At 50.1% G+C, this 23,902-nt stretch overlaps 1 protein-coding gene across 1 annotated transcript; it reads right to left on the bottom strand.

The window, feature by feature from the left end:
* On the bottom strand, positions 1–23,607 carry GNG2 (G protein subunit gamma 2). Its single transcript, XM_033062710.2, has 4 exons — positions 23,514–23,607; positions 5,174–5,240; positions 2,962–3,075; positions 1–441 (listed from the first exon to the last, which is right to left on the bottom strand). The coding sequence occupies exons 3-4, from the start codon at positions 3,046–3,048 to the stop codon at positions 313–315; spliced, it is 216 nt and encodes a 71-aa protein (XP_032918601.1). The 5' UTR covers positions 3,049–3,075; positions 5,174–5,240; positions 23,514–23,607; the 3' UTR covers positions 1–312.
* Between the last annotated feature and the right edge of the window lie 295 nt (positions 23,608–23,902).

Raw genomic sequence — 23,902 nt, 5'->3', positions numbered from 1 at the left:
TTTTGTGAGCAGAAAAGTGACACGGGTTTATTCTTTACATGGGTTATTTTTTTTTGTTTTGTTTTGTTTTTCTCTTTCTAGGCAACTCTACAGACTTCAGATCTTTTGCCTCGCAATGCAGATCATCAGATTCCCCCAAAGGTGGCCAGGTTCTTTAAACATGCACATCTCTGTAGCTTCCAGGCCGTGTTTTGTTTTTTTTTTTAAACTTATTTTTGTTTAAATTCTGCGGACCAGCAGGTCGTCCCCATTCCTAAAAACTCTACATCAGTGTTCAGGGTGGCCTGAGTGCCCGTCAGGCTCCTCCAGGGTTTACAGGATCACACAGAAGAACTTCTTCTCTCTAAAGGGGTTTTCTGAGGCCGGGACGGGGGTCAATAGGGGATCCTCCTTGGCGTGGGCTTCACAGTACGCCATCAGGTCTGCTGCTGCTTTGGACACCTGCAAAAGGAGCCAGGAAAGCAGGGGTTAACTGCACCACCTCATCAGTGCCCTGCCTGCATCCTCTTCTGGCTTCACTCAGAGGCAGGATTAAAACACCAAGGAGATGAATTTTCTCGTGTTTGGGCTTGGTTGTTTATTAAATCTTATCTAAAGCACAGAGAGTTCTGCAGCACTTCTAACCACCTGCTAGAAGTGAGCAGAATGCAGCTGAACCAAACTAGTTAGCTTTTAAAGCTAAACAGTCCAATAAAGAGTTAACACCTCTGTTATTGATACTTTTGACCCAATAACCAAACTCCTGTCACCCTCAGTGTGACACTGACTGTCCAACCAGAAACTGCTGCCTGAAACCATGAAAAAGAAGGAAGAAGATAGAAAAAGACAACAGCAAAAACCTTCCATCTTATCCCATATCTATATTCTAAAACCTTCAAATCCAAACCCTTCCCCATGTGAAATCACACACTTCTATTTAACTGCACACCCCTGATTTTAACTCCATCACCCAAATTTGGAGCCTTCTCCAAGGCTCAGGTCACAGCTGTGTTCTCCTGGGGGTCAGTGCCAGAAAGCACAGAAAGCTCAAAACCCCCAGGTTTGTGGGATCCAACAAGGAGGAGCTCTGTGTGGGGGACACCTGGAGAGGTGCCACCAGCAGGGAAGGGCTGGCAGCATCCCTGGGCAGGGAGCAGCAGATCTGAGATGAGAACCTGACCAATGCCACAGCAGCACATCCCTGCTTGGGCTGGTTCTGGGCTGGCTCTTCACCTCTGGGGTCTGAGCTGGTCTGTCAGCCTGTATCCCCATTCCCAGCCTGTATTCCCATTCCCAGCCTGTATTCCCATTCCCATTCCCAGCCTGTATTCCCATTCCCATTCCCAGCCTGTATCCCCATTCCCATTCCCATTCCCAGCCTGTATTTCCCATTCCCAGCCTGTATCCCCATTCCCATTCCCATTCCCAGCCTGTATTCCCATTCCCAGCCTATATCCCCATCCCCATTCCCAGCCTGTATTTCCCATTCCCAGCCTGTATTTCCCATTCCCATTCCCAGCCTGTATCCCCATTCCCAGCCTGTATTCCCATTCCCATTCCCAGCCTGTATTTCCCATTGCCAGCCTGTATTCCCATTCCCAGCCTGTATCCCCATTCCCATTCCCAGCCTGTATCCCCATTCCCATTCTCAGCCTGTATTCCCATTCCCAGCCTGTATTTCACATTCCCTGCCTGTATCCCCATTCCCAGCCTGTATTTCCCATTCCCAGCCTGTATCCCCATCCCCATTCCCAGCCTGTATCCCCATTCCCAGCCTGTATCCCCATTCCCATTCCCAGCCTGTATTCCCATTCCCAGCCTGTATTTCACATTCCCAGCCTGTATCCCCATTCCCAGCCTGTATTTCCCATTCCCAGCCTGTATTTCCCATTCCCAGCCTGTATCCCCATTCCCATTCCCAGCCTGTATCCCCATTCCCATTCCCAGCCTGTATCCCCATTCCCAGCCTGTATCCCCATTCCCATTCCCAGCCTGTATCCCCATTCCCATTCCCAGCCTGTATCCCCCATTCCCATTCCCAGCCTGTATTTCCCATTCCCAGCCTGTATCCCCATTCCCAGCCTGTATTCCCATTCCCAGCTTGTATTTCACATTCCCAGCCTGTATCCCCATTCCCATTCCCATTCCCAGCCTGTATCCCCATTCCCATTCCCATTCCCATTTCCATTCCCAGCCTGTATCCCCCATTCCCAGCCTGTATTTCCCATTCCCAGCCTGTATCCCCCATTCCCAGCCTGTATCCCCCATTCCCAGCCTGTATCCCCATTCCCAGCCTGTATTTCCCATTCCCATTCCCAGCCTGTATCCCCATTCCCATTCCCATTCCCAGCCTGTATTCCCATTCCCATTCCCATTCCCAGCCTGTATCCCCATTCCCATTCCCAGCCTGTATTTCCCATTCCCATTCCCATTCCCAGCCTTCCCCCATCCCCATCCTTCACCTGACAAGCCTGACTTCAGCATCCCTGCTGGCTCTCCCACGCATCCCTTGGCAGGAACATCCACAGCAGCAATTCCTGCCCTCACCCACCAACCTCACTGTTTTTTCCAGCAGCTCCCCAGCCAGCAGAGCTCATCCCATCCCTGGAGCACTTCTCTCCCTGGATTTAAGCTCTCAGCAAGGAGCTGGGATGCCTTGGGGACAGTCACTCCTCCCACCACCCCACAGGGCTCCAGGTGATGCCTCTCACCCCTGGGAATGCCCAAGGCCAGCTGGGATAGTGGAAGGTGTCCCTGGCAGAGGATGGAACAAAAAGGGCTTTAAGGTCTCCTCCAACCCAACCCAAACCACTCCAGGATTCTCTGCTCCCATCTCCCACTGCCTTCAACCATCAGGATCAATTAAAATAAAAACATCCCCCACAAACACCACCTGGCTCCACATCCCAGCTCCCACCACGCTCTTTGGGCAGCACCAACCACCTCCCAGCATTCCCAGAAGCAGCTGCCAAGGATCCCCACCTTTATCCTGTCGATGTTGGCCTCCATCTTCAGCTGCTCCACCAGCTTGCGGGCTTGTGCTATGCTAGCAGTGTTGTTGCTAGCCATGGGCAGGCCAGGAGCTGCCGGGATGGGCTGTGGGCAGGAACACACCAGGATCAGCCCCTGGGCTGCTCCTAGCTCTGCAAACCCCCAGAGGGCTGGGGCTGCACGTGGGGAGTGTTGGAATATATTGGGTTATAATACAGAGTGTGATCAAAGGTGTCTGTTCTATCACCATCTGCTGAGGGTGGGGCAGTGATCCTGATCTCTGTGGGAGATATTCTGCTAATGGGCATCCATTGAAACCAGCTGGGGCAGTGTTCTTTATCTCATGGGATATCTCCTGTTTATGGCCATGGTTTATAAACCAGCTGGGGCAGTGTTCTTTATCTTTTCACACCCCATCCTTCCTCCAGCCAGTCATTTTCTGCTCATGGCCATTGAGTCCCACTGTGGCACTGATAAAATTACTGCATCCCATTGGGAGTTGCTCCAGCCAGGGGGAAGAGCCCAACATTTCTTACCAAGATAAAAACAGAGGTTTTGGGACGCTAAGGGAGCCCCTTTCTCCACTGGACTCCAGAGGAAAACCGGATTTCTCCACATCCCCACTGGAGCTCCGGAGGGAAACTGCACCTTGTACAGGAGCACTGCTCCAACTGAGCCACATCTGTCACTGCAGGAGGATGCAGCCACCATGGAATGGGACTGCTGCCAACACCCTGCCTGACGGGTGTCAGGCTGTACTCTGACTGTGTCAGGGTTTGGGGTTTGTTCTTTGTAGTGCTGTATTTCTATTTTAATTTCCCTAGTAAAGAACTGTTATTCCTAATTCCCATATCTTTGCCTGAAAGCCCCTTGATTTCAAAATTATAATAATTTGGAGGGAGGGGGTTTCCATTCTCCATTTCAAAGAGAAGCTCCTGCCTTTCTCAGCAGACACCTGTCCTCCAAACCAGGACATAGAGCCAACAGAATGAGGGGTGAGGATGTCAGATGCCAGCCCAGGGACACGCTGCCAGTGGTGTCCGCCCTGCTGTCCCCAGAGCAGGGTGAGAGCAATGTTGGATTTGTCTGCACAAACAAGATGTGGGTCTGCTGGTAGATAAAACCAGCACTGAGAGGTAAAAGAAACAGTGAGATGGATTCCACTGATTGATGAATGGAAAAAAATATTTGCCTTTACAAACAAACTGCAGGTTTGCTGAGAAATTAAATTGGATATTGAAAGATGAAAGAAGCAATGGGGGAAAAACATGAATTCCACAAGATTTAAAAATTAAAAGGGAAGGTTATGCATTAGAGGGGAATCTTAGGGATCAGGTGTTCTGGGAAGTCTGTACCCCTCAAGTACCTCAGCAATGGGGAAAGAGAGAGGGAAATGTGGCCAGGAAATTGGGATAAAAAGGGAGGCTGAGTCCTCCCAAATTCAAGAGACCAGGGGATGCCCCATGGCCTCTCCCTTTATTCAAATAAAGTGACTCCTCTGTCTCCTTTTTGGACATAAACCTCTGGTGTTTGTGGATTAATTTTCCTGACAAGGGACAAGATCACTTAGGTGACCCTGGGACTGTGCAGAGCCCAGCTGAGCCCCTGCGAGCCTGTGACAGCAACAAAAACCAGGGAACAGGATTTCTGTGCCAGACTCATTCCCTGTGCCCATGCCCAGTGTGTGGCCAGCGTCCCTTGGCCTCCCTGGCTTTGTCCCTGCTGCCAGTTTGCACATTGAGATGCTAAACAGGATGCTGGAGTTTCCTGTTTCTGGAGGTTTCTACCCCAGGCAGGCAGGGGATGCTCATTAAGGCCACTCCTGGCTGGGTCCTGGATGTTTTTCCAGCACCTTCTACCAACAGTGAGCTCTGGCAGAGGCAGCAGAATCCCAGCATCCAGCTCCTCCAGCAGCAAGGGCTTTCCAGCAGCACTCCTGCCTGCCAGCTCCAAAATGGGCTTTTTTTTGGGATGTCCTGCAATTTCAGGGCACAGAGAGACCCCTGGGTGATGGGACAAGCCCTAAAATAAGGAAATTGTGGTGCTTTAAGGAAAAGATGAAGGCATGCCCAGCTCAAGCTCATCTTAGAGAGTTTGGAGAGTGGGATTTATAGAAGGTAAAGCCTGTGCTTGGAGGAGTCATGCCAGGGCCAGCTGGGGTGTGAGGATGAGGAGGGGAGCACAAGGAAGGTTTTTTCTTTACCAGAAGCCGATCTCTCCGGTGATTTGTGCCTCTAAGGGAAGCTCTGCTCCTCTTGGCCCTTCACTGCCTTCAAATAAAGAGAACAGAAAACAAAACTCAGCTCCGTGGGAACTTCACTGCCAGCCCCAGTGACCCCAGGGGTGTCACATCCCCAGGTTCCTTCTGAGCAAGCCCAGCCCCCAGTGACATTTTCTATTTGCATTCAGTGAGGTTTTCAGCACAGGAAGAGGTTTCAGTCAGCGGGAAAGTAGCCCAGGGCTGCTGGCAAACGTGCAGCTGAGAGGGCTGGAGGATGCACAGGGACAGGGCAGGGGTTTGAGGGCATGGATTTAAGGGCATGGATTTAAGGGCATGGGTTTAAGGGCATGAATTTAAGGGCAAGAGTTTAAGGGCATGGGTGTCACTGTGTGCTGCACAGAGCTCAGGATAGGGTGGAAGGAACATCTCCTGGGGAATGCTGCCAAAATGCTCCAGCTCAGCTCCTGGCTGGATCTGCTCCCCTCAGGCATATGTTGGACATATATAAAAAAAGTATTACCCAGAATTAGCAGAGAAAGGTCAGAAAAAAACCCAGATTTGTGGGATCCAACACAGACCCAGCTCTGTGCCATGGCTGGGGGTTCAGCTCAGTCCCTGCATTGTTCCCATGTGGGTTTATCTCCTCTCTCCCCAATTTTTTTTGTGGCTAGAGAAGGGTTTGAGCAGCAGAGTTGCATCCCCCCTGCTTTTCCTTTCCCTGAAAATGGAATTTGGAGAGCTGCTGCTGCCTGGTTTGGGTGGCACAGAGACTTTCCTGAGGCAGCAAATGTCACCCCTGCAAGTGTCCCAAAAGGGTGAGGAGGTGGCACTTGGGGACATGGGTTAGTGGTGGGATTGGCAGTGCTGGGGACTCGACCTTAGAGGGCTTTTCCAACCTAAACAATTCCCTTTCACACCAAGGACCTGCTCCAGTGGCAGGGAATCACTTCAGGGATTTCAGCCATCCCATGTTTGGGATCCCTGGGAGCAGGGAGGATTGCTGAGAGCTTCTCTATGCCTGTTTGAGCCCTTCACTGCCTTTAAATAATAAATAATTTATAATAACTTACAATAATTTATAATAATTTATAATACTTTATAATAATTTATAATAATCTATAATAATTTATAATAATAAATAATTTATAATTTACGCCTTTAAAGAATTCTGTATATCCAACCCTTGCTCTCACCACAGGGACACTAAAATGGGGAAAACAGCCCCAAAAATCAGGTGAGGGAAGGGTGGGACCCTGCTGGGAGGAGTCACAGGCCTGCTGGGGCAATGTTGGGGCAACTCAGAGGAGCCTCCCAGGAGCCACCCCACCCTTGGCCATGCTCAGCTGCTCTGCAGGTGCTTCAAGAAGAAATGAGAACCAGTTTGGGGCTAGTGATGGTTTTAGAGCATTTCCACCCCTGGGCAAACCTGGGTGGTTTATAACATAAATAACAAAATAAAATAATAACAAATAAATAACAAGTTGATAACAAAAATAAAGCAGCAGATAACAAAATGACACAAAATAATAACAAATAAAACAAAATAACAAAAAAAAAGCAGCAGGTGACACTTCAAAGTGAGCTGGTGAATGTCTCAGCCTGGAAAACAGCCACAAAAGCAGCTTGTAAATCCCAGAGAGAGGAGATCCCACTGTGCCCCCTGTGGGACCACCAGGAGTAACCCCAAAATTCCATATTTTATTTGTTTGCATTGGATTTATCACAGAGAGATGGAACGGTTGGGGTTGGAAGGGACCTTAAATTAAATTAAATTAATTTAAATTAAATTTGTTTAATTTAAATCCTTAAATCCAATCTCATCCCAACCCCTGCCATGGGCAGGGACACCTTCCACCATCACAGGCTGCTCCAAGCCCTGTCCAACCTGGCTTTGGACACTTCCAGGGATCCAGGGGCAGCCACAGCTTCTCTGTGCCAGTCCCTCTTCACCCTCCCAGCCAGGAATTCTTTCCCAATCTCCCATCCTTCTCTGCCCTCTGGCAGTGGGAGCCATTCCCTGTGTCCTGTCTTTGTCCAAAGTCCCTCAGCAGCTTTTTGCATCCCTTTCCACACACAGTAAATAACCCCCAGCCCCTCTGCACAACACACAAATATCAAAACACCCTGGCAAGAACCCGAGTTGTAATTACAGTGCAGAGCCCAAAAGAGACAATATCCATGTCCTGGCCATGTGAAACATCATTAGCATGAAAATAATGAGGAAGGACTCATTAACCTGTGGGCTCCAAGGCAGGAATCCCATTATCCAGGCACACATTGCCATTAAGTGAGGGAAATAAGGCAGGGCCTGAATTCCCCTGGGAGTGCCACAAAACTCCTCTCGCTGCAGGCACAGCTCAGCACAACAGCACAGGGTGTGAGAGCAGCCCTGGGACCATGGGAACACCAGGAAATTTGGGTGGTTTGCACCTTCATGTGTGGGGTTTTGCTGCCTAGGAGCAGGAGCTGAGCTCTGATGGAGGGGACCTGGAGATTACAGTAATTTCACGATTATAAGCAAATGTTACAATACAGGGTGTGATAAAAGGTTTCTGTTCTGTCACCATCTGTTGAGGGTGGGGCAGTGATCCTGATCTCTGTGGGAGATATTCTGCTAATGGGCATCCATTGAAACCAGCTGGGGCAGTGTTCTTTATCTCATGGGATATCTCCTGTTCATGGCCATGGTTTATAAACCAGCTGGGGCAGTGTTCTTTATCTCATGGGATATCTCCTGTTCATGGCCATGGTTTATAAACCAGCTGGGGCAGTGTTCTTTATCTCATGGGATATCTCCTGTTCATGGCCATGGTTTATAAACCAGCTGGGGCAGTGTTCTTTATCTCATGGGATATCTCCTGTTCATGGCCACGGTTTATAAACCAGCTGGGGCAGTGTTCTTTATCTCATGGGATATCTCCTGTTCATGGCCATGGTTTATAAACCAGCTGGGGCAGTGTTCTTTATCTTTTCACAACCCATCCTTCCTCCAGCCAGTCATTTTCTGCTCATGGCCATTGAGTCCCACTGTGGCACTGATAAAATTACTGCATCCCATTGGGAGTTGCTCCAGCCAGGGGGAAGAGCCCAACATTTCTTACCAAGATAAAAACAGAGGGTTTGGGACACTAAGGGAGCCCCTTTCTCCACTGGACTCCAGAGGAAAACCGGATTTCTCCACATCACCACTGGAGCTCCGGAGGGAAACTGCACCTTGTACAGGAGCACTGCTCCAGCTGAGCCACATCTGTCACTGCAGGAGGATGCAGCCACCATGGAATGGGACTGCTGCCAACACCCTGCCTGACGGGTGTCAGGCTGTACTCTGACTGTGTCAGGGTTTGGGGTTTGTTCTTTGTAGTGCTGTATTTCTATTTTAATTTCCCTAGCAAAGAACTGTTATTCCTAATTCCCATATCTTTGCCTGAGAGCCCCTTGATTTCAAAATTATAATAATTTGGAGGGAGGGGGTTTGCATTCTCCATTTCAAAGAGAAGCTCCTGCCTTTCTCAGCACACACCTGTCCTCCAAACCAGCAGACACAGCCACTGCCAAAGGAGCATTTCTGGCTGCTGAGCCCTCCTGCTAAGCTGCCATCCCATCCCTCCCTGCCAGCCTGGGCTCCTGTGGGGCTCTGGCACCCCAGAGCTGCCAGCTCTGCTTGCAGAGCTCGTTTGCCAGCTCCTCGTCAGCAGCAGCTGCTGCCGGCTTTGCTCAGAGCTCAGCTCAGAGGAGCAGATCCTGGAATTCAGCTCCAGTCCTGGATCCATCACCAGCTCCAGCTCCAAACCCATGGAATTGGGGCTTAAACACCTCCAAAATGTTTTTATTCCTCTTTCCTTGAGTTTTAGCTCAAGGTCTGCATGGGTGGTGTGAAAAACTCGTTTTATTGGTATAATTTAAAAGGTCTGATAAGAAGATAATAGGAGATAGACATAAAGTAAAGGGTTAAAACTGTGAAAAACACATTTTACTGTTTTGGTAAAATTTAAAAGGTTTAATAAAAAGATAATAGGAGACACACATAAAGTAAAGGGTTGAAACAGCTGGGTGCTTGGCAAGTTGTTAAAAGTATATGGTTGCTTTGGGAACTTTTTTAAAATATATTTTACAATACATTAACTTGTTGCATATTTATAGTTTTTTTGTATAGTAAAAATTTTTAGGGATTATTTAGTATGGCTACTTTTTGGGTTAGTTTTTTTAGAGTATCTGTGGTTTTTTGTTTGTGGTTTTAATTTTTTTTAATTATTTTTTAAATTTGGGTGGTGGTTTTGGCTTTTTGCAGTTGGTGAGTGTTGATAATTGTTGTGTCAGTTGTAGGGTTTTCATTACACATTTACAGGTTGTTATTTTAATTAGGTGGGTAGTTTAAGTACACTATTTTAAAAAAACTTACGTTTAACTTTTGCTATTAGAAGAAAAGAAAAAAATTATATTGATACAGAAAAGCTATTTTAACATTATACATACAGCATTTATTTTAATAGTTGTGAAAAGCCAATAATATGTTATAATAAATTGTTAATATGTTATGTACTTATAACAGGTGGAGATTGGAATTCTCCTGAATGTTTAAAAAATGGCATTTTCTCATCCCTGAAAATGTCCAAGGCCAGGTTGGATGGAACCTGGAACAACCTGGGATAGTGGGGACTTGGGGACACCAGCAGAGCTGGTGGAATGACCTCAGAGGGTTTTTCCAACCTGAATGATTTCAAGATTCCATTTCCCAAACTTTTTTTAAAATTTTTTTTTCCACCTCCTAGCGTGGTTTTCCCACAAAATTCACCTCTCCCCTCTGAACCAAAGGAAAAGCAGGAAAGGGTATTTGTTTTAAGTACATAACATATTTTTTGCTTTTTGCAACTATTAAGATAAATGCTTTCTGTACCAATATAATTTTTTTTTCTAATAGCAAAAGTTATACATTTTTAAAAAAGATTATGCTCAAACTACCCACTCAGTTAAAATAACAGCCCCTAAACACATAATAAAAACCCTGCAACTGACACAACAATTATCAACACTCACCAACTGCAAAAAACCAAAACCACCACCCAAATTAAAAAATAATTAAAAAAAAAAATTAAAACCACAAAAAACATGCATAGTCTAAAAAAGCAAACCCAAAAAATAGCCATACTAAATAATTCTCAAAATATAAAACCTAATTAAACTATACATTATAAAAACTATAAATATGCAACAAATTGATGTATTATAAAATGTATTTTAAAAAAGGTTCCCAAAACAACCAAACACCCAACAGTTATAACTCTTTATTATATTTATATTTATATTTATATTTATATTTATATTTATATTTATATTTATATTCTCCTATTATCTTTTTATTAAACCTTTTAACCCTTACCATAATAGCAAAATGTGTTTTTCACAGTATTCTAATGAAGAAATCTCTCCCAAATCTCATTTCTCCCTGTCCCTGTGCTTCCCTAGAGCTGAGCCCAGCCCAGCTCACTGCATCCCCACTCTCCCAAATTTTTTTTTCCCTCCCCAAAAACCATCCAGAAGGGATGAGTGGGACCAGGGCTGGAGCGTGGGAATCCCTCCTGAGGGGCTGCATGGCTTTGCCAAGTATCTTGTGGCTAAAAATAGGTGGCTCAGCTAAAAAAAAATATTGCTAAATATATCCAGAAAAGTATAAAAATACAAGAGGCAAAACAGAAAATAGCAGAGCCACGTTTTCCAGGGGGTGGGAGATGGGATAGTGCCACTGATCCCAGCAGGAGTTACAGATCTGGCTGGGAAAGGAGCCTTAATGCACCCAAATTCCACGTGGTTCACTCTTTCCTTAAGGAAGGAAAATGCTCTGAGCTCGATTTGTGCCTGAGGCAAAGAAAATCCCAATCCTGAGTGGGGGTTCCAGCCCCTCTCCACAGGGATTTTATTCCCTTTCCCACCCATTTTTTTATCCTGCATGTTTCAGTGTTTAAATCCCTGGGAAGCAGCTTGCAGGTCAGAGATGTGTTGGTAGATAAAGAAATAAATAAATTAAAAGATAACAGAGTGAGGGGGAAAAAAACCAATCCTGTTTCCATGGAAACAGCTTCCTTACCCCAGCAGCATCCAATCCCTCCAGCCAAACAGGAGAGCTGGGATGGCCATTTCAGCCCCAGCTATCCATCCCACAATATTCTGGTTTGGAAGGGATTTTAACCCCCTCCAAGCCCACCCCCTGCCATGTCCAGGGCCACCTCCCACTATCCCAGGCTGCTCCAAGCCCTGTCCAACCTGGGCATTTCCAAGGATTGGAATTATCCAGGCAAAGCAATGGGTGGTTTTTCCCTCCCCTAATTTTGCTCCAAAGGAAGAGCTCAGTGCTGGGATTGGGATGGATGTGCCCTTCACCCACCTGCTGTGCCAGGATGGAGCCCAGGTGGGGTCAGGCTCTCACATTCCTGCTCCTTTTTCCCTGGAGCAGCCCCTGCCTCTGTGCAACCTCTGCTGTTTTCTCTCAGGCCCCTAACAGCTCAAACTGAAGCAAACAGGAACTAACCTCCACTTCCTTTTTTTGTTTTTTAGTGTTTTTGTGGTTTCTTTGGTTGTTGTTGTTTTTTGTTTTTTTTTAAAGATTGTTCAGGTGAAGGACCAGCAGCCTGGGATACCTGCTCTGGTTTTTCCTGCCACCATCCCTACAAGATTTTTTGGTTCTCTCTCCATCTCAATGCCACAGGGAGGGAGCACAGACCTGCTCCAGGGTTGGAAAAAGGAGCCAGAACCATGGGAATTCCAGCAGGGTAGTTGAGCAAACCCTCAGCCTGCTCTAGGGTTGTTATTTGGGGGAAAAAACTGGGAAAAAGTGTTGGAGCACAAGGGAAAATCCCAGTGGTGGGAGCAGATCAGGCTCTGGGTGTTCCCTCACCTTGGCCAAAGACTGAGGAATAAGAATGCCCATAGAGAGGGAAAAAAGAATTCCCACAGTCTTGGGGCATAAGAATGCCCAGATTCTGAGCAATTAGGATGTCCAAACACTGAGGAATTCAGGGTTGCTAAAATCCTAAGGACAAGAATGTCCAGATACTGAGGAATTAGGGTGTTCAAATACTGGGAAACAAGGACACCCAAATACTGGGGAATTCAGGGATACCCAAACACTGAGGAATAAGGATGCCTCATATAGAGGAAAAAAGGATTCCCACATTCTTGGGGAATAAGAATGCCCAAATTCTGAGGAATTAGGATGCCCAAATACTGGAAAGCAAGGTTGCTCAAATACTGGAAAGCAAGGTTGCTCAAATACCAGGCAATAAGGATGGCCAAATATTGGAGAATTCAGGGCTGCCCAAAAATCTGTGAAAAAAGGATGCCCAGATACAGAGGGAAATACAGATCCCCAAATATTTGGGAACAAAGATATCCAAATTTTGAGGAATAAGAATACTGAAGGATAAGGATGCCCAAAACCAGGGAATCAGGATGTCCAAATATTATGGAATGAGGATGCCCAGATACTGGAAAATAAAGATGCCCAATACTCAAGAATAAGGATGTCCAGATTTTGAGGAATGAGGATGCCCAAATACCAGGGAATAAGGATGCCTAAATACCAGGGAATAAGGATTCCCAGATACTGGAAAATAAAGATGCCCAAATCCTGAGGAATAAGGATGTCCAGATTTTGAGGAATGGGGATGCCCAAAACCAGGATATCAGGATGTCCAAATATTATGGAATAAGGATGCCTAAATACTGAGGAATAAGGATTCCCAGATACTGGAAAATAAAGATGCCCAAATACTGAGGAATAAGGATGTCCAGATTTTGAGGAATGGAGATGCCCAAATACCAGGGAATAAGGATGTCCAAATCCTGAGGAATAAGGATTCCCAGATACTGGAAAATAAAGATGTCCAGATTTTGGGGAATGAGGATGTCCAAATGCTGGGGAGCAAGGCTGGCATCTCCTCCTGCTGTGACACAGGAGGGAAGGGGCCTGGGCTGTGACATGCTGTGACACCCCAGATAAGGGCACACATCCTGTCACACCACCTCCAGCTCCAGCCCCCTGCTCTGCACCAGGGCTCAGCCCTGCCACGGCCTCATTGCACTGAAAATGAAACTGCTTTAAGGTCTGATGGGGTTTTTTCATGTTGGGTTGGGTTTTTAGGGTTTAATAAAATGTTAAAAAACATCCAGAGGTGGCTGGAAGACTGGGGGTTGCTCGCAGGAATAACACAAATTCCATGGATGGATCAGAGCACACAGATCACAGAATTCCAGACTGATCTGGGTTGGAAGAAACCTTAAAGCTCATCCCATCCACCCTCCCACTATCCCAGGTTGCCCATCCAGCCTGGAATTGAGAATTTCCAGGGATTGGGCACCCACATCTTCTCTGTGCCAGGGCCCCACCACCCTCACAGCCAGGAATTTCTTCCTTATCTGCTCATCCAGCTCTGAACTCCTGACCTTTAATTAAGGCAGGGAGCCAAGAGCTATTATTTCATGTTAATTAACATATCCAGTCATGGCTTTCAGTTTTTAACATCCTGCTCTTAAGTATTGGCCAGGGTCAAGGTAAAGATCTTGATGGGGAATGAGGATTGGAAGGGGAGATGGAGGGAGAGCTGCAAATCACACTTCCAAGGGGATTTGGGTACTTGGCTGTGTCAACACCACATTTCCAAGAGGATTTGGAAAGGGATAAACCCACCCTGAGCCTCATGAAAATCACCCCAAATCCAAGGCTGAGGAATGGTTTGGCTCCATCATCTCAGGGATCTTCTCCAACCCAAATAATTCCACGATTTATCAATCCCTGCTCACTGGTGTGGGGTCACAGCCACCCCAGAGGAATGGGGACAAGACATTGCCCTGACTTGGATAAAAAAATCCTATTTTAGGGGTACCCTGCATGTGAGAACAGCAAATGGGAAGGAAAATGTGGATTTAGCCAGTTTGCTGAGCCCACCCCTCTGCAAATCAGCTTTCAGCTCAAATAAACCCCAAATCCCTTTTTTTCATTTTTCCCAAAAACCCTCCTGCAGCAGGCAAAGCCATTTCTGGGCTGCAGAAATCCTCATGATGAGAAATCATCCTCCAATGATTTCACCCCGATCAAACCTTTATTAGAATTTTATTTTAAGTAACACTCACAGGGAGCCCAATGACCCTTTCCAGCCTCTGGGAATCACCCAACAAGTTGCATCAGCAGAGAAACAACCCCGTTAAGCAGCCCCATTAATTTGAGCCCCCCTCCTCCTAGGAATTACCTGAGACTGCTTTAATTAGGTATCCACCGTGCAAAAGAATTAATTAATTGGTGATAAGCACCTGAACCACATTACTCATAAGGCTCTATTTCAAGCTTCAAATACAGCAAACAGGTCACAGCCCAGCTGGGACTGTAGGCAGAATTCCCAGGGCTGCTGCCTGGTATTTCTCTTCCCATCCTTGTCATGGAAGGAACAAGGCTGGGAATTTTTTTTACCTTTTTTTTTCAATTTTTTTTGTATTAATTTTCCTTCCATCCTTGGAAGTGTTCAAGGCCAGGCTGGACAGGGTTTGGAGCAACCTGGGATAGTGGGAATTGTCCCTGTCCATGGCATGGTGGGACTGGATGATTTCAAGGTCTCCTCCAACCCAAACCATTCAAGAATTTCATTTCTTTTTCCAGGTTTTTCAGAGCATCCAGAGCTGGTGCCTTCAGAGCTACTCCAATAGTGGCTGCAGCACATGGAGATGGGAGTTCTGTGATAATTTTGGGGGATTTGGTGTGGTTTAGGTGTGGGTTGTGGGGTAAAACCTCGTTATCCTGGGGCTGTGAGGGTTTTACATCCTGTGAAGGGAGGGAAGCATCTGCTGAGGGCAACACCCCAATGTGCAGGTGGAGGAGCCACATGGAATGGGGGAGGGTTTAGCAGGTTCCTGAGGGGGGAAAAATGAGGAAAAGGAGAGGAAAAAAGATAAATAAAAAGAGGAAAAAGAAAGGGGGGAAAAGGCAAAAAGGGGGGAAAAAAGAGGGGAGAAAAATTCCCTGTGCATTCTGTATTTCCCCAATCTATAACTCTAAAAAGGAATTTAGTGTGGCTGGTGCTGGCTCTGACATTTCACAGCCTGGCAAAGCTGAGGCTGAGAGAGGGGGGTGATGAGGATGGGGGCAGGGATGCAGGCAGAAATACAATCAGGATGCAGGAAGGGATGAGAGCAGGGATGGGGAAAGAGGAGCAGACAGGGATGCAGGGATGTGGGCAGGGATGGAGAAAGAGGAGCAGACAGGGATGCAGGGATGTGGGCAGGGATGCAGGCAGGGATGTGGACATGATCTGGGCATGGATGTGGGCAGGGATACACAAAGGGATGAGTGTGGGGATGCAGGAACTGAGGCATCCAGGGATGCAGGTGTGGATTAGAGCAGGGATGTGTGTGGGGATCTGGGCAGGGATGCAGGCAGAAATGCAGGCAGGGATCCAGAAACTGATGCAGGCCGGGATGCAGGTGTGAATCAGGGCAGGGATTCAGGCAGGGATGTGTGTGGGGATCTGAGCAGGGATGCAGGCAGGGATATGGACAAGATCTGGGCATGGATGTAAGCAGGATGTGGGCAGGGATACACAAAGGGATGTGTGTGGGGATGCAGGCAGGGATGCAGGTGTGGATCAGGGCAGGGATGCAGGAACTGAGGCATCCAGGGATGCAGGTGTGGATTAGGGCAGGGATGTGTGTGGGGATCTGAGCAGAGATGCAGGCAGAAATACAAGCAGGAATGCAGGGCAGAAATGCAGGCAGGGATCCAGGAACTGATGCAGGCAGGGATGCAGGTGTGGATCAGGACAGGATTCAGGCAGGGATGTGTGAGGACCTGGTCAGGGATGCAGGCAGGGATGTGTGGGGGGATCTGGACAGGGATGTAGGCAGGGATGTGGACAAGATCTGGGCAGGGATGCAGGCAGGGATGTGTGTGGGGATGCAGGCAGGGATGTGTGTGGACCTGGCAGGGATGCAGGTGTGGATCAGGGCAGGGATGCACACAGGGATGTCTGAGGACCTGGGCAGAGCTGTATGAAGACCTGGGCAGGAATGCAGGCAGGCCTGGAGCCTGTCCCAGCTCAAACCAGGTTATTTGGGCGGGCTGGCAGAAGTAGGTTGTTGGTGCTGCCGCTCCCCGCTCGGTCGCCGAGCTGACCCATATTATCCCAATTAAATCTCACTGCCGTGCCCCTGTGCTGCCTCTCTCCCCTGTGCCCTGCAGCACTCAGGGCTAAAGTAGGCTCTGGTTTGGAGGCTGAGGAATGAGGAATGAGGAGAGGAGGGCACGGCCAGCGTGGCAGAACTGGGGCAGGCACTGAGAGGCAGCAGTGTGTGCTCAGCAGCTTCCCTGTGCTCCAGCCTGACCCACCTACATTTCCCCTGACCACACAGCTCCTGCAAAACAGCAGAACTGGCTTTTCCCTCCCCAGCTGCTCCTTCAGAGCCTTTCCCACACCATTCCCTGCCCTGTCTCCATCCTCACCCACCCTGATCACCCCCTGAGCTCCACACCCAGCACCTCACAAAGCCCTAAATCCCTGACCAGCCCCTTTTCCTCCCAGAGCATCCCTGCCACCCTTGCTGCTGAGTCAAGGCCCTGCCTTTCCCACCATGCTGGGTTTGGATGACACATGCTCAGCACACCCCGGGATTACGCAGGCGGCAGGAGAGGAGAAGCCGCCAGCCTGGGCTCGGATTCTGCACTCACACGGCAGAAAGAGAATAAAGGATGAACAATCTGAAGGCTCAGGAACGCTGCAAAGGTTGGGTGAAACAGCATAAAGCAGCTGGGTTCCCTCCCTTCCCATGCAGGGATCCCCCATGTGCTTCATTTATCCCCCTCTGTGTCCACTCCCTGCCTTCCCCAGGATTTAACACCTTTCCCTGCTACTGGAAATCTCAGTTTCAGTGGGTTTTGATATTTTTCCTCAGCTGAAAAGTCACTGGAAACAGCTGGGGGATGGAGGAGCAGCATGGCTTCAAAACCAGCCTAATTTTTACATCATTTCATAGAAACACTTACACAGGGCTTAGATTTTAGGCTTAAAAAATAATAATCAGCACCTCCCTTGTTTGCTGCTTATACCTCTCCTTAAGCCTGGCTCACTGCATTAAAATAATCTTTTTATTCCCTTTATTCCCCATTTTTATTCACAGTGTGGATGGAGGAAGGAGGAGGGAGAGTTTCCCCCACCACTGGCATTAAGTGGGGAGTGAGGGAAGCACCAGGGGTGGAAACAAATCCCTGAGCAAGGATGTGAGGCTGAGCAATTCTATTAAATCAGCTGATAAATAATGCAAGGGATTTTGATGGGGCTGGCCCTGCCAGCACCACACAAACACCACCACATCTCCAGGATATTAAAAATCCAAGGGATGCAGCACTTCAGGAACTGAACCCAACACCTCAAGCTGTCCCAGGGTCATGCTGGAGCTCTGTCCCCATCAGGTCCTTGTCCCTTCCCAAGGTTCTACACAAAGCCATGGAATCCATGGGCAATGTTCAGCATTTCCCAAGGTGAGGAATCTCTGCTTGGGCACTTCCCAGCTGGGCCAGAGCTGCTCCAGCAGCAGCCTGGAGATGAATTAGAAGAGGTTCAGAGGGGTTGTGAGGGCTGGTCCACAGTTAAGGACCCCAAATTGCTGCAGAGCCAGTCCCTGAGAAGGAATGTGGAGAAGAGCTGGCAGGACATCCTGGGGACACCTGGACTCATGGATCACAGCCATGGGGACAGCTCTGATCTGCCCTGAGTGCTGAGAGCAGAGATTCCTTCCCAATCTCCCATCCCTCTGGCAGTGAAGCCATTCCCTGTGTCCTGTCCCTCCATCCCTTGTCCCCAGTCCCTCTCCAGCTCTCCTGGAGCCCCTTTAGGCTCTGAGCTCTCCCTGGAGCTTCTCCTCTCCAGGTGAGCTCCCCCAGCCCATGGAGCACCTCTGGACTCACTCTGGGCACAGAGAATTTTTCCTGTCCTCTGGAGGCTCAGACCAAGCCCTGCCTGTTTCTCTCAAGGTTTCTCCCTTTGGCTGCAGACATAACCAAGTCACCCCTAAGGATGGCAAAAGTCACATGCAGAGACAGGCTGGCACTGTCCTGCTATCCCCTGGTGACATTGTGAAGACATTTTCCTGGCACTCCTGACTCTCAACACCTTCTTTATCCTCCTTTCCCTGCACCTGCTCCACAGCAAAACCACAGAGGAATCAAATCAACACTGAGGAATCAAATCAGCACCGAGCATCTCCCATCAGCTGACAGCTGGTGCTTTCTTACCCAAAATGATCCCAAACCTCCAAACCCACAGCTCCTGCAGGAATTCAGGGAAGATTTTAAGACAACTGAAGCCATCCAGCATCCTTTCAGGATTCCCCTGATGTGGATCATGCCCCAGGCTGTGGCTGTTGGACACCTGGCAGTGCCATCCCAGCAGGAGCTGCAACAGGTGAAATATTCCTGAACTTCATCCAGCTCCTGGTGTCTCCTCTGGGACACAGCTCAGATGGGAACAAGGGAGCAAACACAGCTCCTCCACATCCCTGCAGGCTCTGGAAGCTGCACAGGGACACTCTGCCTGTCCCCAGGGTGTCACCACCGTGGTGGCTTTTCCCTGGCTGCAGGGGCTCAGCATTGCTCATTGGAAAACAAATTTTTAAAATTATTGGTGCAAACTGCCCAGGAATTTCAGGCACTGGCACACTCTGCCCAGGGTGGAGTCCCCACCCTGGAAGGATTTAAAAGCACTTGGGATGTGGCACTTGGGGACATGGGTGGGAACAGACTTGAAGATTTTAGAGGGCTTTTCCAACCTGAACAATTCCACGATTCTAAGGCTGAAGTTTCCTGTCACAGCAGCACCGACCTGACCATAATGACCACAATTACCATAATTAACACACCCTGGAGGTGCCAGCCATGGGAACACCGGGGCTCCAGCTCTTCCTACCCAGGCAGGTGCAGGAGGAGAGGGATCCCCAGCACGGATTTATCCCAGGAATGTGCCAGAATTGGGTTTGGTGGCCCATGGCACCGATGTCCCTGCAGGGATGGGCACAGGCAGCTCAAAGCACAGGAAAAGCAGGAAGCAGCCAGGTTTGGGCTGGGGTTTATCCCCCTGGAGGAAGGATGCTGAGCACCCTGGTGAAAGCAGGAACCCCGAGTTTGCAGTGGGAACATCCCATGCTCTTCCAGGTTTTCCCCTTGGGAGGGATCTCGTGTGACCCAGCAAGGAGCAGGGATTCCTGATGAGCTCTAAGGCCCTTCCCACCCAGATCCTTCTTACAGCTCCATCCAGGACTTTTCCAGCCAGGAAAGCTGTTCCTAGGGATGCTCAGGGGATGGACAGAGCCAACTTCCCTTCCCAAAGCCCTCGGGAGAGCAAGAGAGGGCAGGAAGATAAACCTGTTAAAATGAGACTTCAGCTGATAAAGGAGCTTATCCTGCACTTTGGGAAGCACAGCAGCACCCCTGGAAGAACCATGAGAGCATCACCCAGAGCACAGAACTCCAACCACAAAAACTCCCCCTGGATAAACTAATTAACCCAGGTTCTAACGAGGATGGTGATGACAGACAACAGGGGAAGGAAACTGCTGAGTGAAAAGCCAGGGAAGGACGAGATAAGGTGAAAACTAATTGTGTTTGGGAGGATCAGCAGGTCCTGGTGCAGCTGCTTCCCAGGAATTATCCAGGGGGTCTCAGCTGCAAGGTGCTGCAATGTTGGTTTAGAAGGGATTTTTATTCCCACTGCTCCTGGTGCTTGGAGTCCATCATTCCCACATGAAATGCAGGAGATGAGTGATTTTAGACTCCAGCCTCGGTGTGGCTGTGTCCTCACCCATCCCACATGGTCTCTGAGCTCCCTTCCCTGTCATTCCCTGATTCCCTGATCCTGCCTCCAGCTGCCTCCCTGCCCACCAAGCACCACGATTCCCTCGCACATCTCCAATCAAAGGCATCACTAATTAATCACTGGCCTGATCCAACATCCACACCCGACCAACACCATCCCAGCCACTCTGGATGGGTTTTGGAGCAAGCCTGGCTTCTCCACAGAGCCGAATCTGTGTTCTGCTGGATGCTCTCCTGGCCAGCCCCTGTCCCTGCAGCCATCCCGAGTTCCCCACGAGCAGCAGCACCGAGAAATCCTCTTTGGGATTTTGGGTGGACAAGGCCACCCCTGTGCTCTGAAGGGACTGGGTTTGGGGGATTTGCACCCAGAAGGAAAAATGCACATGGAAAGCTGGGTTGGAAGTGAGAAAGGGATAAAACTGTGCGAGGACAAGCAGAAAATTCCTTGGTCAGTGGATCAGGATCCACCCACATCCTTTTCCATGGAATGGGGATTTATTTCCCACTGCCTTTGCCCCCATCCCTCCTCTCCACAAAGAACCCAGAGAAAGGAGGAGAACAGCGAGAAAAGAGCCTGGAAAACGAGAAAAGCTGAAAATCCAAGCGAACCCCACGGAAACACGTACGGACACAACACGGGGCGAAACCCTCGGGGGAGTCACGCCCAGAACTGATGCCACTCGTGCCCCAAATGGTGTTTTCCCAGGGTGAGCCCCTAAATCCCGGCCCCAAACGGGGCAATCCCGGCCCCAAACGGGGCAATCCCAGACCCGTGGTGGACCGCCCGTGTCCCGGGATAGAGCGGGATGGAGCGGGATGGAACGGGATGGAGCGGGAATGAGAGGGATGGAGCGGGAATGAGCGGGATGGAATGGGATGGAAAGGGATGGGACGGGATGAAGCGGGATGGAACGCGATGGAACGGGACGGAGCGGGATGGAACGGGAATGAGCGGGATGGAACGGGATGGAGCGGGATGGAGCATCCCGGCTGGGATGGAGCGGGGTGGAGCGGGATGGAGAGGGATAGAGAGGGATGGAACGGAAAGGAACGGGATGAAGCGAGATGGAGTGGGATGGAACGGGACGGAGCGGGATGGAACGGGACGGAGCGCGACGGAGCGGGACGGAGCATCCCGGCTGGGACGGAGCGGCATGGAACGGGATGGAGCGGGATGGAACGGGATGGAGCGGGATGGAGCAGGGATGGAGCAGGGATGGAACGGGATGGAGCATCCCAGCTAGGATGGAACGGGACGGAACGGGACAGCCGCCCCTTTTTGGGGACACGGGGGGTCCGTGGGGCTCCAGCACCGCCTCTCCAGCCCTAATTACTATGGAAACAGGCGGCGCCGGCGCCTCGCTGTCCTCCTTCGGTGACTCACCGGGATTCAGGAGCCCCTGGAATTCCAGCGGGAGCATCCAGGTGGGATGGCACTGCCCACCCCGGGAAAATTGCCTTTTTGTTGTATTTTCCGCTCGGCGCGGGGTGGCAAAGCAGCGGGAGGGATTGGGGATTAATAACAGTAATAATAATAATAATAATAATAATAATAATAATAATAATAATAATAATAATAATAGAGGTTTTTCACCAGCTCGCAGCCATCAATCCATGGGAATTCCTCTAGGATTTCCTGCTCCTAGTCCTGAAAACCTCCACACCATGAAGCAGCCTCGTTCATCATCTCCCCCCAGATCCAAAATCTGCCCCACAAAGCCACCACCAGCTCATGGCTGCGAGGAGAAAACCCCTCGAGATCCCTCCTGCTGGTGCATGATCCATTGGGAGCAGAGCTGGCAGCTCCCAGGGAATCTGGGAGAGGGGATGGGCACGTGCAGGCACCGTGTGAGGACCACAAACCGGGAATATCCCATTTTGGGGCTGAGGCTGCCTCCAGGTGATGCTGAGACCGCCAGACTCGTGTTCCAGGTGAGCAGCCAGCAGCACACTGCATCCCTGCCTCCTCCTTCAAGGCTGGAAATGCCTAAAAAAGCCCCAAAACTGGTGCCAAGGAGCAGCTGGGGCCATGCCAGGCCTTGCTGGGGTGGGATGGGGCTGAGGCACATCCCTGAATCCCACAGCACAGGGTGAGAAAAGCCCCATCAGAACCCCGGGAGCACCTCCAAACCTCCTCCTGGAGAAAGGCTTGGCCCCAGGGCTTTCCTGGCAATAATTAATTGAGTCATATTTCAATCCAGCCAGCGGCCATATGGTAGGAAAGAGGATTAAAATCGCATGCTCCAGTTGCATTCAGGGAAATCCAGTTATAAGGAAAAATCCTCAATGCCTGGCTGCAGCCTGCTCCTGCCACCCAGCCACGGCCCCAGCCCCTTTTCCAGGAGTGAGGAGCACGGGATGGCTGGTGAGGAGATGGAGAGGGAGCAATTCGGGAGGGCAGGGGGGGAAAAAGGGAAAGAAATAACCCAGAGGCAGCAGCAGGAAGAGCAGAGGCAGATCAGTGCTGCTCCCAGCCCCTGCCCTGGGGGTACCGTGCTCTAAGTTCATTAGGAGCTCATTAGTAATTGATTAATGAGGGGGCATCGCTGTGCGTCAGGATTCTCTTTAAATATAAATCATTTTCCATCAAGGAGCTGATAATTGTGGAATCGCTGATGTGGATTGGAAGGGTCCTCAAAGCCCATTCCACTCCCTGCCATCCACACCTTCCCCCAGCCCAGGCTGCTCCAACCTGGCCTGGAACAATTCCAGGGATTTGGGGCTTCTTTGGGAAACCTGTGCCAGGTCCTCCCCACCCTCACAGCCAGGAATTTCCTCCGAATATCTATTCCAAATCTTCCCCGTGTCCGTTTTTTTTTTTGCTGGATTTCCCCCTCCCCACCGGGGCAAGCAAACCCTGGACCAGTTTTCCTTGAGCTCATCTTCCCGATTTTCCTGGGAATCCTTCACCCAAAAGCATTGCTGGGGAAATTCGGGATTTTGATAGAAATGCTGGAAGAGGGACAGTGCAGAGGGATGGCAGGATGGACATCACCCCCAAAATCCCTCCAAACCGGGCTGGGGCCGATCCCAGCAGGGATTTGGGGTTGGGAAAGTCTCCCCGTTCCTTCCTTCCCGTGATTAAAGGAAAAAACCGGGGAAGAAAGAACACTACGTCTCATTCATCCCCGGAGAAAGCCTCGCCTGTGATGGCAAATCAGCTGATTAAGGAGGATCAAACCCTCTAAATCCAACCTTTGTTGGGAGACTGAACTCCCGGTACAAGGCACCTTCCCGCTCCGGGGGAAGCAGGGTGGGACCCCCGAGCCCGTGGGGTCCCCAAGGGTTTGGGACACGCAGGATTTGGGGGGATTTTAGGATTTAGGAGCGGCTCGGGGGGGTCTGTGACAGCGGGTGGCGGGGGTGGGGACCGCCCTGCCCATCCCCACCTGCGCCAGTGTGGCCAGTGCCAGCCCTCCCAGTGCTCCCAGTGCTCCCAGTGCCCCCAGCCCCGCTCCCTCCCCGCCGTGCCCGCCGTACCTGGAGCGGCGATGCCCCGGTCCCCGCGGGGCGGGACGGACACAGGGATGGAGGGATGGACGGACGGCCGCTCGGATGGATGGATGGATGGACGGATAGAGGAAGGGATGGAGGAGGGATGGAGGAGGGATGCGGCCGCAGGAGGAGGAGGAGGAGGAGGAGGAGGGTGGTCAGCAGCAGCAGCAGCAGCCCCGAGCGGCGAGTCCCCACCCAGCTTTGTCTGCGCTCATCCCGCTGCCTACAGGAAGCGGCTCAGCCCCGACTTCCTCCTCCTCCTCCTCTCCTCCTCTCCTCCTCTCCTCCTCCTCCTCCTCCTCCTCCTCCTCCTCCCCCTGCTCTCTCTGCTCTGCGATCCCCCGGGTTTTGGATCCTGCCCGCTCCGCTGCCCC

The sequence above is a fragment of the Catharus ustulatus genome, chromosome 6, assembly GCF_009819885.2.
Source record: "Catharus ustulatus isolate bCatUst1 chromosome 6, bCatUst1.pri.v2, whole genome shotgun sequence".
Lineage (NCBI taxonomy): Eukaryota > Metazoa > Chordata > Aves > Passeriformes > Turdidae > Catharus > Catharus ustulatus.
The sequence above is the reverse complement of the archived record's forward strand: the minus strand, read 5'-3'. Positions and strand labels throughout refer to the sequence as shown.

Bases quoted from the DNA above. Each gene is read 5' to 3' on its own strand.
- GNG2 (XM_033062710.2), bottom strand. From the start codon at position 3,048: ATGGCTAGCAACAACACTGCTAGCATAGCACAAGCCCGCAAGCTGGTG. The intron at 442-2,961 runs GTGGGGATCCTT...CTCCTTTTGCAG, and splicing joins CCAACATCGACAGGATAAAG to GTGTCCAAAGCAGCAGCAGA.